This window comes from Heliangelus exortis, chromosome 5, assembly GCF_036169615.1.
Source record: "Heliangelus exortis chromosome 5, bHelExo1.hap1, whole genome shotgun sequence".
NCBI lineage: Eukaryota > Metazoa > Chordata > Aves > Apodiformes > Trochilidae > Heliangelus > Heliangelus exortis.
The window spans coordinates 38,703,936-38,719,759 of NC_092426.1; the positions used below are offsets into that span (position 1 = coordinate 38,703,936).

The 15,824-nt window shown below is 49.9% G+C and overlaps 1 protein-coding gene across 1 annotated transcript; it reads left to right on the forward strand.

Annotated features, from left to right (window-relative positions):
• The first annotated feature begins 8,896 nt into the window (after positions 1-8,896).
• Positions 8,897-12,790, forward strand: SLC35C1 (solute carrier family 35 member C1). Its single transcript, XM_071744761.1, has 2 exons — positions 8,897-9,525; positions 11,540-12,790. The coding sequence occupies exons 1-2, from the start codon at positions 8,982-8,984 to the stop codon at positions 12,097-12,099; spliced, it is 1,104 nt and encodes a 367-aa protein (XP_071600862.1). The 5' UTR covers positions 8,897-8,981; the 3' UTR covers positions 12,100-12,790.
• Positions 12,791-15,824: the final 3,034 nt, after the last annotated feature.

Sequence of the window (15,824 nt, forward strand, 5' to 3'; positions counted from 1 at the left end):
TAACCTCAGGAGAGTTGGAGCAATAATATGGTTAATCCTGGATGTTGGGCCAACTCTTAACTTTGTTAGTCAGCTCCCTGGGGAAGGAACAAAGCTGCTCATGTATTTACAGCTCTAAGCAGTTGGCCATGCTCCAGAAAACAGTCCTCTCTGCTTCTGCAGGATCTTCCCCAAAGCTGTGCTCGTGCTCATTCAGGCATAGCCTCTGGAGGGATTAATGCTCAGCAGACGCCAGCTGAAAGGTGCAGAGAAAGGGACATGGCACTTTTCCCTGGAGGGTGACAACGTTGGCTTCAGGTGTGGGCAGGTGCCAATGCCTGGACCCTTCTGGGACTGGTTTAGGGTCCTGGGTAAGCTCTCAGCAAGGTCTAAAGCCTTAGACCTCCATCTGCCCAAGCAGGCAGCTCAGTCGTGTTTTAAGGCACCAGGAACTGATCCGGATGGAGGAGGATGAGGACAGCTGGTCTCATATTGCCAGGTCAGAGCTTTGCCCATACACCAACCACTGACACCCTCCTGCTCAGCCTTTGGGAAATGCCACTTCCCTGCTGGAGGGACTGTCCCTGCCTCACCGTGGGCCCTGGGACCACCACTCACACCTTTTGGCTCAAGAAACCCAAAGCCATCAGCTCCTTTTAGGCAACTCCCAGCTCTGCACCTCACACCAGCCAAATGCTGAAGAACGAAGCCCCATCATGCCACAAGTGCCCAGGATCTGGGACATCTCCCTTCACCATGCTTGGGGAGGATCTGTGCCTCCAGCTGCCCCAAGGATGGCTCCAAAGGATCCTCCTCTCTTCCTGGGCATCACTTGGCATGCTTTGGGAGAAGGGGGTTCTTGGTTTGGTTCACATGACTGGGGAGGAGGAGAAGGGAAATGTAGCTCTTCCCTGATCCGAGCCCAGGCTTCCCTGTCTCCTATTATCCCCTTCCAATAGAGCCCTGTGGAGGCTTTGGACCCTTCATCCTCATAAGAAAGGAGGCCAGGCAGCACTGGGGTCCCTTTGCAGCCCACTGGTGCAGATCAGTTGTCCCTCGTGCCCCAGTAGGATGTAGGAAATTGCTCTTCTGGCAGGGAAAATTGGATACTGCTCCATAAATAAGCTGCATTTTAGCTGGAGAGGCAGAAAGGGCAGGATGGCCTGGCATGGTGGGGGGGGGCAGTGAGTGCTGGTTGAAGGGGTCTCACTATGGTGGCAGCCTTGTCCCAGGGGAGCTGGATACTCCTGAGCTCCCAGGGAAAAGCAGGGAGGCAGAGAAGGTGCTGTGAGAACATCCCAAAGAGATACCCTGCCTGGCCCTCTCCAAAAATAAGTCAGTGCAAACCAAGTATACTGGGAAGCCAAGAAGTGCAGGAGAATGAGAAGAAAGAGAAGAGAGAAAAGAAAGGAAAGAAAAGGAAGAAAAGGAAGAAATGGAAGAAAAGGAAGAAATGGAAGAAAAGGAAGAAAGGAAAGAAAAGGAAGAAAATGAAGAAAAGAGAAAAGAGAAAAAAGAAAAGAAAAGAAAAGAAAAGAAAAGAAAAGAAAAGAAAAGAAAAGAAAAGAAAAGAAAAGAAAAGAAAAGAAAAGAAAAGAAAAGAAAAGAAAAGAAAAGAGAAGAGAAGAGAAAAGAAGAGAAAAGAAGAGAAAAGAAGAAGAGAAAAGAAAAGAGAAAAGAAAAGAGAAAAGGAAGAAAATTTAGAAAAGAGAGAAAAGAAAGAAAAGGAAGAAAAGGAAGAAAATGAAGAAAAGAAATTAAAGAGAGAAAAGAAAGAAAAGGAAGGAAAGGAATAAAAAGGAAGCCCCTTTTTGGGGAGAGAGTTATTTATGCTTGCTTGGCCACCAAGCAGGGGAACATCTCTGCCCTACCAGATCTCTCTCTCACCTGAAAAGCCAACTTTGGCCCAGCTGTGGAGAACGAAGCCAGAGTAAAGTGAGAGCAGAGTCACCCTTTGGTTTCTCCACCTGACCTAGCCTTCAAAACTCAATTTCAAAGTGTCATTAGGGAAGCAAGATACCGTTTATCAGGAGCGACAGATCCAATCTATAAATTAACATGCTCAGCCTGGGAGTCAGGAGGCAGAGACATCTATCAGTTCCTCCCTGGCAGGCTGACACAGGCACATGAGTTTGGCCAATTCCCCAGAATGCCATCCAGTCTCCAGCAGGTCTGAGGACCCAAAGCTGCCAGGGGGACAGAGCCAGTGACAGGGATTTTATATGGGAGAGCCTTGGATAACTGAACTTCCACCCCAGCCTGTTCTCTGTGACATGGGGACAAGAGGACCCTCAATAAAATGGGGTCTGTGTCTCAGTGCAAGGGCATAGAATATTTTTAAAAGCCTTGTCAAGGCATTAAGTGTAGGATGAGTTGCAAAACATCTGCAGCCCATTAGGGAAAAGCTGGATATTTTAAGATACATCTACACAGTTCACCTTCATCCTGCAAAAAAAGAGGATAAACCATGATTATGGCACTTGCATTTTATGTAGGACCTATACAAACATAACTTTACATACACACAAACCACTGTCACCGTGCTCAATAAATCTGGGGGTTTTTTAGGGTGCTTAGCTCCCAGCCCTGGGAGGTGCTAGGTGACTTTTGGAGATGCCTGGCCTGACTCTGCTGTACAGGACAAGCAAATGAGGCCATTAGAAACCCTGTCACGAGGCATTTGTCTCTCTGAATCCCTTTTCTACATAAAACCAGAGAGGCTGGGCTGAATGGAGGAAACAGGTTCAATCAGGAAGCCTGACACAGCCTTGCTCCCACCCCAGGTCTCTGCATCAGCTGCTCCCTGTGGGGAGGGATGGCAGTGGAGGTGGCTGAGGGAAGAATTCTGTCCAAGGGACACAGGAATGAAATGATCAGGGGGCTCAGATGGTGCAGCCAGGAAGCCTGTTAAAGGCCTCATAAATAAGAGCCCATGTAGACAGCAGGTACTGCGGGGCTTTATAGGCCTATAAAACACCCTGAGTTGCCACCAAGGCTGGAAGGGATGTGTAGGGAATCTAATTTCACAGGATTTAAAGCAGGTGAGAGAGATATAAATGTGTGTTTTTAATAGTAATTAATGCCACCATTCAGAAGCACTTAAGCACTGGGTTCAGAGAGTTTCCAAGGGTTTGCCTCATAAATCACAGCCTCCTACATGCCTGTCCTCCTCCTGGGGAGCAGGGCTGCTGCTCTCTCCTGACCTGGCCATGGCAGCAGGGCCATTTCCAGCCCCATGCAGAGACCTCAGCATCACTGCAGCGGGGCTGCTCCTGAATCTGGGGAAGCAGAGCCATCCCCAGCCATGCCTCTGGACGTGGGGACACCCTTTTTTATTATCCTCCTTTCTTGCAGAACCAAAGGGACAAGGCAGCAGCTTCCTGAAGCACCTCTCAGGTTTCTGCCATGGGCTGGCAGTTTTCACCCTGCCTTCTAGAGTCATTCTGGCTGCACAGGCAAGTCAGGTCCCAGTCAGTTCCTTCTGCCTGGTGTATGTGGGGAGCAAAGGCTGCTACAGCTCACAGGAATGAGGTGAGGGATGAGGGCTGGATGGAAAACAGGCAGGACCCAGGCATTGTATATGATCCGTGCTGTTCTGTGTGGTGTTTTGTGATTTCTAAGTTGAGAGCAGGGCAGTGAAACCAGACCTTGTTTTCACAGACCTGATTTCATACCATTCTTGGGTGGTCACAGAGACCAAGTGCTAAGCAGAGAAGCCCAGCTTGGGCATCTAGAGATGTGTCTCATGCCTTAGCACTCCCATAAAGCCCAGAAAGCAGCAGCAGAGCTCTAAGCTTTTGCTGTGTGGTGTACACCCACTCCTGCCTTCCACTGCTGCCTACGAGCAGGAGAAACGGGACAGCAAGGGCAGGGCTTCCACCCCAGCCCAGTTCTGCCCCAGTCGTCTCCACCTCTGCCCAGTCCTCCCCGGTCCAGACCCAGACTTGTCCCAGCCCCGGCTGGGAAGGCTCCAACCGTGTGCCAGCCCTGCCCTCTAGTGTCACTTCTGCCACAGACACGCGTTAAATGTGGCTCATTTCACGCCAGGGGAGCAGGGCGGGGAAGGATCCAGGCTGCGGGGTTTGCCAGACGGGGATGCTGTAATTTGGGAATGGAAGGAACTTGCTGCTGCCTTCACCTCTGATGTCCGCCTGTGGTCGAATGGCACCATTCTCGAGCACAGATCCTATGAGGAGAGGCTGAGGGAGCTGGGGGTGTTGAGGCTGGAGAAGAGGAGGCTCAGGGGAGACCTCATCACTCTCTACAACTCCCTGAAAGGAGGTTGGAGCCAGGGGGGGGTTGGGCTCTTTTCCCAGGCAACTCTCAGCAAGACAAGAGGGCACAAGAGGTCTCAAGTTGTGCCAGGGGAGGTTTAGGTTGGACATTAGAAAGAATTTCTTTCTGGAGAGGGTGATCAGACACTGGAATGGGCTGCCCAGGGAAGGGGTGGATTCTCCATCCCTGGAGATATTTCAAAAGAGCCTGGATGTGGCACTCAGTGCCATGGGCTGGGAACTGCAGCGGGAGTGGATCAAGGGTTGGACTTGATGAGCTCTGAGGTCCCTTCCAACCCAGCCCATTCTATGATTCTATGATTTCCCCAGCCAAGGCAGGGGCCCTGAAGAAACCAGGAAAGCACCAGATAGCCAGGAGAAACCATCATTAACTATTTTTTATGCTTTATTCTTCCACTTCTGTGCATTCAGATTATCCAGGTTGGGATTAAATACAGAGACAGGCTGAGGTGGGGTTTATTATCTGATGGGGCACCTGCACTGCTCCCAGAAACAGCTCAGGTCAGCAAAGCCCAGGGCTGCTTTGATGTGACACAGCCCATACAGAAGTCTTGTTGGACCCCATCACCTCCATAAAGAACAGAGCCAGCATGACTGTTCCAGGGCCCTGGCACCAGGCATGCAAAGACTGAAGAATTCAGTCAGTGCTGGTTTTGATCCAGCTGGGTGCAGCTCTGAGCAGTTTTGGGCTGGGTGCAGCTGGATCCAAGCACTGTCCAGATGTTGCCAGCAAGCTGCTGGAGGACCACACGTGAGGCAGGCACCAAAGCATCCTTGTAGCAGCTGCCTGTGCCAACAAGGCTGGCACACAACCACAGCCTATAAATCCACATGGACTGAATCTGTTCCTATTTTCCACTGTCACCAGGCTGCAGTGGATTCCCCAGGTGGTCCATGGGGTGACTGCAGAGACATCTATTACCCTGCTCAACAGAGAGCTACAGCAGCACTGCCCTGATATTTCTTCTACGAACCAGGGGGAGTCTGGAAAGATTCTGTATCCCAATGGGAAATGCTGGATGCTGTAAACTGGATGTCATTTGGGGATGATACTGAGAGACCAGGAAATGCAAATTATAGTCTCACCTCCAGGTGAGATGCCTACAAGTGTTTGACCGACACCCCAAAACCTGATGCTATCTCATCAGCCAGGCTGCTGGTTATCAGCTGATTTGCTTGCTTTCAAGTAGGTCACTTAATTTAAGTGGGGAAGGGATTGCTCTCCTCAGGGACGTGCTGCCTGTCATAGTTTAAAAGGCACAGGGAAGGACTAAAAGAGGTGCAGGGCTGCATGCAGGTGCTTGTGGATGCTGGTAGGCAGGCGAGCATGAGAGCCACCAGCAGCTGCACAGGCACCTCCCAGGGCATGGGACAAGGACACTGCCAAGGCAACCAGATTTCCCAACACGAAGAACTTGTCAAAGCTGCTTATTTTCCAGCCTCAGACCTTCACGAGTGGAAATTGTTTATTTTTGAAAGCACTTCGGGAACATGAAGCAGCACAAAGCTAAACCAGAAATAACCCTGTGCTGGCTCTTCACAATCTGTGCTATTGTGTTAACACAGAACCTGAGAGCAGGGCAGGAAAACATCGAGGTCTCACTTTTCAGGATGTCAGGTAGCAATAGGATTAGGGGGAATGGATTCAAACTAGAGGAGGGGAGATTTAGATTGGAAGTTAGGAAGAAGTTCTTCCCCGTGAGGGTGGTGAGACACTGGCACAAGTTGCCCAGAGGGGTGGTGGAAGCCCCATCCATCCCTGGAAGGTTTTAAGGCCAGGCTGGACAGGGCTCTGAGCAACCTGAGCTGGTGGGAGGGGTCCCTGCCCATGGGGGTTGGAACCAGATGATCTTAGAGGTCCCTTCCAACCCTGAAAGTTCTGTGATTCTATGATTCACATAAGGAAACTAACTGCTGCTGCTATAGCATAATAAACATGTTCAATAAGGAAGTTAAATGTATTTATCTTCTAAAAAAACTAGGTTAAAAGGTAACTTCATCTGCCTGTAAGCGTTTGCTTGTAAAAAATTCAGCAAAGCTGTAACAAGATCCAAAGGCTGAAATAATGGAGAAGGTAACTTGAAGCATGAAAAAGAATGTATATTATTTAGTGGGATACTATTGCTACTATCCTGCTGAATTCAGTATCTCAGGAAATATTTTTAATAGAGGTAATTTTTTTTCCTAAAAGACCAGCTTTAATCCAATCAGGAACTAATTTAGGGAAGCCCAAGGCTGGTGCTGTGCAGGAGACCAGGCTACACTGTCACAAAGGCTCCAATTAGCATTGTAACCTGTTCGTTATTTACCTTTACTCTGAAATGTCTAAATCATCTAAAGCTTTAAATTACTTTGTCCCCAAAGCAGAGCATCCCTGTGAGGCAGGTAGACAGGGACAGCTATAGAAAAGTAACTCTGACAATCAGGTTTTGCACCTAGCAGGACTTAATTCTAAGAAGCTCTGCCTAGGGAGATTGACCAGCACAGCTATCACAGAACTATGTGATTATTTGAGAATAAATCACTATTATTTTGGAATACAATGTCAACACCAGGAAGATTTATTGGCAGAGCTGAGAAAGATATTCTGGTCAATTCTCCCATGCAGACATGCCACAAATATGTGATAAGGCTGGAGAGTAATCCCTTAGGAGAAGCAGCAAACATTTTATTGATTGGGATATTTGAAACGTGTGTTAGGACAAAGCAATCTGCAATGTGCTGACTGAACATACAAGATGGGATTGAGGGTTGGGTTTTTTCCATCTCTGTGTTCTGTTTAAAGATACTTGGAGAAATGCTAGGAAGTGGCACAGGCAGGAGAGGAAAGGTCTTTATCTGGCTCACCCTTTGCTAGAGGTGGTGTCACACTTGCAATGCCAGTGGTAGGAGAGGTCACTTTCTTGAAATTCAAGACAAATGAGAGATGCTGAAGCCAGGGGGATGTGTAACAGACCACATGGACCTCTAGAGCCAACACAGCACCCCAAATCCAGGTTATTTCCTTATGGGAGAAGCACTGGGCCAGGCACTGGAAGGTACACAGGATAGGAAGCCTGGGCAAGGAGAGTGCCAGCTGCACTTGTAGCAGCAGGATCAAAGCATGGCTGAGCTGCAGGGGATACTGCTCAGTCATTTCCAGCACCCCCAGAGCAGCTTTCCCTGCCTGGCAATGGGCAACTGGGCAGCCCAAAGGAAACACTCAAGAACCAACTTTCTTTGCCCAGAGCGATTCCCACCAGTGCCCAGGTCCTGCTTACAAGGGTGGGGCTGTGAGGAAAGGTGACAGCTTCTACTAAACGCTGGGGGAAAGGAAAATCAAGTGTGATTTCAGAGATTTCAGAAGAGCACAATATGCCTGAAATATTCCTGCTATAACAGATGATGTAGTGAAATGCATCCTTTCTCTTCCCCGCTTCTTCTGTCCTCTACCACTACCACACCATGGTTGCTACAAGGGCAATTAACACCCCCAGCCTTGCCTCCAAAATTTCCTTAAATTGCTGGACACTGCAGACCACAGATTTTGCAGCAGTTCCAGCTGAAGTAAGGAGTGTGGGATCGATGTTTGACACCACTCTCTGCTTCCTCCCTGCCACGTGGAATCTGGCATTAATTTTTATTTATTTTGTCCTGTCCAGCAGTTTGAATTCACAACATTCTAGAGTTTGGTATTGAAAAGGCTCCATCACCGAGCACCATTAAAAGAAGGTGAGACCTTCTGGAATCAGATATGGGTATATGGGTCTTTTACACCTGGAACGATGACTTGGGACTGTGCACAGTTTACACCCTGCCTTAAATACTGTATTTCTTGCAGCTCAGCACGGTTGTGCAGAGCTCAGCACAGGATGCACGTCAGTCCTAGAGTAGTTAATAGCATTGGTGGTGACATTGTCCTGATGAGATTTCAAAGATTTTAATGCTGCAGAAGAGGGATAAGGCAGCTGACACTTCCCCGTCCTGTCCTTATGAGCTGTTTGCAGATGTCACCGCGTCTACTTCATTTAGGTTGTACCGGGAAGGTTTTATTTACAAACAAACAAACAAACCATCTTTTCTTGTGAAGTATTTTCTGTAACCGAGGCTTAGCCAGCAGAGAGCAGACCGCTACTTTCCGGTGGGCTGTGAGCAGAATCCGCGTTAGAATATAATTAAAACTAGAAAACCCAGTTCCCATTTGTTCTAAGCAGTGCATGAAGGACAGGGACAGGAGCCGTGGGAGCGGGTGTTGTTCCCACACCGGGTTTGGTACCAGCCCCCCCTCCACGCCCTGTCGCCCCGGTGCCCGCTTCGCTGACAAACACGATGCGGCCACCTCGCCGGGCTCCTGTTCCCCGCCACCGTGTCGCAGCACTTCCCCAAGGCTCCCTGCCCAACCCCGTCACTCTGTGGCTCTGTTCACGGGTCCTCCCCGAACCCCCACGGTCCCTGATGCTTCCGCCGCCCTCCCCTGTGCCTGGCCCGGGGCGGGGCGGTGGGGTCGGCCCGGTCCCTCCCCCGACATGGCGGCGGGGCCGGCCGGCTGGGGAGGCGCCGAGCAGCGCCCGCGGGGCGTGAATAAAGGGCGGCGGGCGGGGCCGCGGCGCTACGGGAAGAGCGAGGCCGGCGGCGGGGGATCGGGGCCGGCGGCGGCGGCGGGGAGAGGAGAGGAGGGAGAGCGGGGCCGGGTGGGGCCGGTCCGCGGCCGCCGCCCGCCCTCCCGCCATGACCAGGGCGCAGCTAACGCGGACGCGGATCCTGCGGATGGCGCTGGGCGGTGACAGCGCCGACCCGCTGCTGCCGGCGGAGGGCGATGGGGGCCGGCGGGCACCCTTCCTGCTGCGGGCCCTGCGCATCGCCGTGGTGGTCTGTCTCTACTGGTTCACCTCCATCGCCATGGTCTTCCTTAACAAGTACCTGCTGGACAGCCCCTCGCTGCGCCTCGACGCCCCCATCTTTGTCACCTTCTTCCAGTGCGCACTGACGGCCACCCTCTGCCTGGGCCTCAGCCTGGGGGCAGCCTGCGGGCCTCCCTGCCCCGGCCTGCCCACCCTCCGGCTCGACCTCAAGGTGTCCCGCAGTGTCCTGCCCCTCTCTGCCGTCTTCATCGGCATGGTCACTTCCAACAACCTCTGCCTTAAGCACGTCGGTGTGGCCTTCTACAACGTGGGACGATCCCTCACCACGGTGTTCAACGTGCTGCTCTCCTACCTGCTCCTCAAGCAGACCACCTCCCTCTACGCCCTCCTGGCCTGCGGAGTCATCATAGGTGAGGGGGAGTGGGAGTGGGCTGCACCCACCCCACTGCCGGAGCCAAACCTTCGGAGAGCTCGAGGTGGAGGGGGTCTTCCCCTCGAGAAGCCATCCCCATGTGCACAGCAGCTTTCAAGTGATGTTGGGTAGCTCAGGGCTACCCTTGCTCTGCCTTGGGCAACCCGTGTAGTGTGTCTGGAGCTTGTAGGTAACTCAGTAAGAAAGGAAATTACTCTTACTTGACCATGGCTTCCTTTATCTTTTGAGCACTGAGACCTTTCTACTCTCTATTGAGTTTAACTTGCCTTACCTTTCTTTTTTTTTTTTTTTCCACACAAAGGCCATAAAACAGCAGGTGGCTTACTTCCTGTTCTCAAGTGCTTGTTGATTATTGACTTTGGTAACAATCATGGTGTGTGTCAGCACTAGTGGGACCATACAGGCAACTACCAGCAAGATGAGGGCATGGTCTCAAGTTGTGCCAGGGGAGGTTTAGGTTGGACATTAGAAAGAATTTCTTTACTGAGAGGGTGATCAGACATTGGAATGGGCTGCCCAGGGAAGGGGTGGATTCTCCATCCCTGGAGATATTTAAAAAGAGCCTGGATGTGGCACTCAGTGCCATGGGCTGGGAACTGCAGTGGGAGTGGATCAAGGGTTGGACTTGATGATCCCTGAGGTCCCTTCCAACCCAGCCAATTCTATGATTCTGTGATACAATGATACAGTGAAGCTGGCCAATTCAGGCAGGTCGAATGGGTGTGATGAAGTGTTAGCTGGTTAAGCCAAGCATAAAACACCACCAAGATATCTGGCTGTGTGGTTAGGACATAGAGAAGGGCATTGTCTCTCAGGTTCCAAAGGCATTGGTAATGCAAAAAGCTACTTGCCACTTCAGGGCCATTTAGATGCCAAGAGTGGTCAAATACTGACTTCAGTCTGGTTCTGGGTGCACATATGTCCACTTTGGTGCTTAGAACAATAGATGAACTTGAGTGAAAATGAGTTAAGAGAATCTCCTCTCCACATAACAGGTGAAAAGAGCTGGGTTTTTTTCCACCCAAGTGGTGCAGACAATTGCTTTCAGCTATTTTAGTGTTTAGATATTGCCCAGGACTATGGCATCTGCCAGCCTAGGACTGTCCCCCTGTGCCATCCCCTTTTGCTGTGCTGGTGTTGCCCTGTAGCAGTGTAGCAGAGCATCCTCCAGCATGATGCAAAGCCCACCTTCTCTGTGCATTGAACCCATTTGTGTTTCATCTTGGTTTAAAGCACATCAGCCTCTTTGTAGGCAATTTCCCAGACAGCACCCAACATGAAGCAGCTAATGGGTGATGCAGTGATTCTTGCATTAATACATCTCCCCTTTTATGTTTTGCTTATGAGCTGGATGGGGAGAGGTTTCCCTCTCTACCCTGGAGACACAAAGCCTGTAGCACTTGTTCTGGAGGTGGTTACAGAATGTTTTACCAATCATAGGAGTTTAACGTGAATAAGAAACTCAAGATCTTCCTTGATTAAGCTTAATATTATGTCCACGTGTTTACTGCTTTTCCATATTCTTTTCTGACCTATAATTCCCTTCTAGGCACAGAAAAGCTTGTGAGGCTGCTTTTTCTTTTTTTTTCTTTTTTTTTTAATCCTTGAGGAATATTTCCTTCTACCTCTATATAAGTTTGATGCCTTTTTAATTGAAAAAAAAAATCTCTTTCTGAAAATAACCTATGCACAAAGAGTAGCATTACCTTTAGTTCATAGCTCTTTGGAATAATAGGTTCTAAAGTCATGCTGCCTGGATCCAGTCCTCTGATATTGAATGATAGTACAGTAAATTGCCTGCACTCTAAAAATAAATCCTTCCTGGACACTAGCCATGACACTTTGTGGGTTCACTTAATAGAAAGGGGAAGACCTTAAGCCTGTCTCTGCTTGTTGTGGTTGCTCAGTGTGAGGTAGGTGATGAACTGCTGACTGTGTATTTTGAGTCCTTCCACAGTTGTTCAGCTGGTGCCTGATTTGTTTGCTTGCAGGTGGCTTCTGGCTGGGTGTTGACCAGGAAGGAGCAGAGGGCACACTGTCATGGACAGGTATATTCTTTGGGATTTTAGCAAGCCTCTGTGTCTCTCTCAACGCCATCTACACAAAAAAGGTGCTGCCTGTGGTGGATGGCAGCATCTGGCGCCTGACCTTCTACAACAACCTCAATGCTTGTGTCCTCTTCTTCCCCCTCATGATGGTGCTTGGCGAGTTCCGCACCCTCTACCATTTTGACAAGCTGTGGAACCCCAGTTTTTGGGGCGTGATGATCCTCGGGGGAGTATTTGGCTTTGCCATTGGCTATGTGACAGGACTGCAGATTAAGTTCACCAGCCCACTCACCCACAACGTGTCTGGGACTGCCAAGGCCTGTGCTCAAACAGTGCTGGCTGTTATCTACTTTGAGGAAACAAAGAGCTTCTTGTGGTGGACAAGTAACTTAATGGTGCTGGGAGGCTCCTTTGCCTACACATGGGTTAAAGGGCTGGAGATGAGAAAGGTTCAAGAGGATCCTAATGTCAAAAACAGTGCAAGAAATGAGAGTGGTGTGTAAGCAACTCCTGCATCTCTGTTTCTGTACTGAGGAGGTTACCCTTTGGTGCTCATTTCTTCCTGGGGAGTAGAAGAACAAGGAGAAGGAAGAAATTCACCTCCAAAGTGTGTGGGGGAACTGTGTCAGGAACCAGAGCCAAAGGCCTGACCATATCATGTTTTACCCATGGGATCTCACTCTGTATTGGAGTTGGGGATAGCATGTGTTGTAGAGAACAATCATGTTTTTTGTGATAATTTTTCAAAAATTGATGTTGCTATTTACCTAATCTGGGTAATTTGCATACTGGGGGAGGGAGGGGTTGGGCTCAGGCTCAGGCTTGTAGCAGTCAAAGACCAGGATGGGAGTTTTGTGTAGTTTGGGATCTAGAATTAGCTGAATGAATGCAGTCTGAAGTTACGAAATCCTGAACCTGATAGGAAGAGGCAGGCAGCCAGACTGTTGGGGATAGGCTTCTGTAAACTGTTCTGCTGTAAAATGATCACCAACAGCTCTGCTTCCTGTTGTCCTGGTCCATACAAAGGATGGGAATTTCCCTCCCTTCTGGTTCTGTACAAGCCTGAGCAGCAGCATTGTGTCCAAAGAGTCAGTGTCACATCCTGCTGAGGTCTCTTGTGTTTCTTTCCACCTGGTTTGTTTTCTCAAGAAATCATGCTAAGAATCAGGAATTAAACTTCTCATTCTCTCTGCACCATGTTCTGTGGGGGATGGTGTGCTCTCTCAAGTGGTCTCTCTCAGGAGAGTGGCCTCTGCCTCTCTCAGTGACAAGCACATGGGGAAAAGTTACTTTGAAGCACTGGGTAGAGATCTCAGTTCATGGGGTTCACAACATTTGTGGTCTTTACCCTCTGTGTAGGGGATAGATTTGTGTTGGAAAATGGGTTTTTTACTAATTATGAATGTTTTGGGGAACTTGTTCCATACCTACCTTGAATCTCCTCTGGTGTTTGCAGTCTGTCTTGTAGCTTGTTCCTTTTAAACACCCCCCATGATTTACCCCTCAGTGAATCCTTAAACCACAAAATCTTAGTTTTGCTCATCTGCACTGATTTTTTTTTTTTTTTATTTGAAACTTGCTGCTGAATACTTAGCTCTACAGAAATCTCTGCCTCATCCTCAGGTCCCATGCAAGTGCTACCTGAGGGCATCCTGTGCTGCAGTTTATAATCCCAGGGTCAGCTGTGGCTTCCTATAGTCAGCTGTGGTGACTGAAGCAGCTTTCTAAACCTCAGGTCCCTTTATATTTAAAGGTTTATTTGAATAGCAGTCTCCTCCCACATGGCCAGTCCCTCCTTCCACAATCTATAGATTCTCTCATGCTTGCCTGTAACAAAAAGTGGGGCAGCACACCAAGGGCAGAGGGATGGAGTGCTAGGAAGTGCTCTCAGCTTGTTGCCCCTGGCTTGTCAGCCAGGAAGGATGCACTGAGACTCCCCAAAGAAATCAAGGGGGATTCACTTCAGAGGATGACACTGCCAGCCCAGCTCAAGTGCCTCTAGGTGGATGCACACAGCTTGTGCAACAAAGAGGATGAATTAAGGGCCACTGTGCTGCTGGAAAGGTTCTCAATGACTTCTTTACCTCAGTCTTCACTGGCAAGGGCTCCAGCCACACTCCTGAAGCCACAGAAGAGAGTGGAAAGTGTTGGCAGAAGAACTGCCTATTGTAAGTGAAGATCAGGTTCCTGACCATCTGAAGAACCTGAAAGTTCCATGCCTGATGGGATACACCCATGGGTACTGAGGGGACTGGTGGATGTGGTTGCTAAACCCCTGTCTATTGTATTCCAAAAGTCATGGCAGTCCAGTGAAGTTCCCACTGACTGGAAAAGGGGAAACATAACCCCATTTTCAGTAAGGGAAAGAAGGAAGATCTGGGGAACTATGATCCAGTCAGTCTCACCTCTGTGCCTGGTAAGATCATGGAGCAGATCCTCCTGGAGGCACTGCTGAAGCAGAAGAATGATGAAGAAGTGACTGGATATAATCAGCCTGGCTTCACCAAGGGCAGATTGTGCCTGACAGACCCTGTGGCCTTCTATGAAAAGGTCACAAGATCAATAGGCAAGGGAAGAGCAGCCAATGTCATTTAGCTGGAGCTGAGCAAAGCCTTTGGCACAGTCCCACCCAACATCCTGGTCTCCAAGCTGGTAAAACATGGGTTTGATGGATGGACCACTCAGTGGATGAAGAACTGGCCTTGATAGCTACACCCAGAGAGTGGCTGTCAATGGGTCCATGTCCAGGCCAGTGGCAAGTAGAGTCCCTCAAGGGTCACTGCTGGGACTGGTCCTGTTTAACATCTTTGTTGGTGACATGGATGGTGGCATTGAGTGCACTCTCAGCAAGTTTGCTGATGACCCCGAGCTGTGTGGTGCAGCTGACACACTGGAGGGAAGGGATGGCATCCAGAGGGGCCTTGACAGGCTGGAGAGGTTGGGTCATGAAGTTCAACAAGACCAAGTGCAAGGTCCTGCATCTGGGCTGAGGCAATCCCAAACACTGATACAGGATGGGCACTAACTGGATTGGGAGCAGCCCTGAGGAAAAGGACTTGGGATTGCTGATGGACAAGAAGTTTAACATGAGCCATCAGTGCACACTTGCAGCCCAAGAAGCCAACCAGATCCTTGGCTGCATCAAGAGAAGTGTGGCCAGCAGGTCAGGGAAGTGATTCTCCCCCTCTACTCTGCTCTCATGAGATCCCCTGTTACAGGAGGGATGTGGACATGCTGGAGTGTGTCCAGAGGAGGGCCATGAGGATGATCAGAGAGGCTGGAGCACCTCTCCTATGGAGACAGACTGAGAGAGCTGGGGTTATTCAGTCTGGAGAGGAGAAGGCTCCAAGGAGACTACAGTAAGTAGCCTAAAAGTTTCTGAAGGGGACCTAGAAGAAAGCTGGTGAGGGACTTTTTAGGATGTCAGGTAGTGATAGGACTAGGGGAAATTGATTCAAACTAGAGGAGGGGAGGTTTAGATTGGAATTTAGGAAGAAGTTCTTCACCATGAGGGTGGTGAGACACTGGCACAGGTTGCCCAGAGAGGTGGTGGAAGCCCCATCCATCTCTGGAAGGTTTTAAGGCCAGGCTGGACAGGGCTCTGAGCAACCTGAGCTGGTGGGAGGTGTCCCTGCCCGTGGCAGGGGGGTTGGAACTGCATGATCTTAAAGGTCCCTTCCAACCCTGACAATTCTGTGATTCTATGATTCTTCTTCCACTTGTGTTTGCCCAGCAGTTCCCAGTTTAACTATATGGGACCCCTGGTTCCCTTTCTCTATGTCCTTCCCATTGGGATGCTCTGGTCTGGAGCTTGAAGGAAGTGGTCCCAGAGTGTTAGACACATAATCTATGTCAGAATGCTATCAATGCCCTTTGTGTGCCACTGCTGTCACAGCAGTGCGTGGTATGCGGACACTCCCACCTCTTCCCAGATACCTGTTCTTATCAAACTGGGTGGGGCTCCTTCTCCCAACTTTCATCAGCCCAGGTCACCTTCACTCCTTTTCCACGCAACCTGCCCTTTGGGCTCCTTGAATTTTGAACGGAAACGGAAATTTTTTCCATGTCGCACGCGCTGAAACGGCCACATTTTCTCCATAAACTCGGGGTTTCAGGCACAAGAGCCTCGTTTTGCACGGGGGGGGGGACGGGACCGGGGACCCCACCCGACCCGGATCCCTGCGCGCTCGCTAGGGGGCGGCAGAGACTCCTCAGAGCCACGCCCCCT

What these genes read in the sequence shown, in the direction of transcription:
- SLC35C1 (XM_071744761.1), top strand. Translation starts at nt 8,982, where the DNA reads ATGACCAGGGCGCAGCTAACGCGGACGCGGATCCTGCGGATGGCGCTG. An exon ending in GGCCTGCGGAGTCATCATAG is followed by an intron (nt 9,526 to 11,539) that starts GTGAGGGGGAGT and finishes GTTTGCTTGCAG; the next exon opens with GTGGCTTCTGGCTGGGTGTT.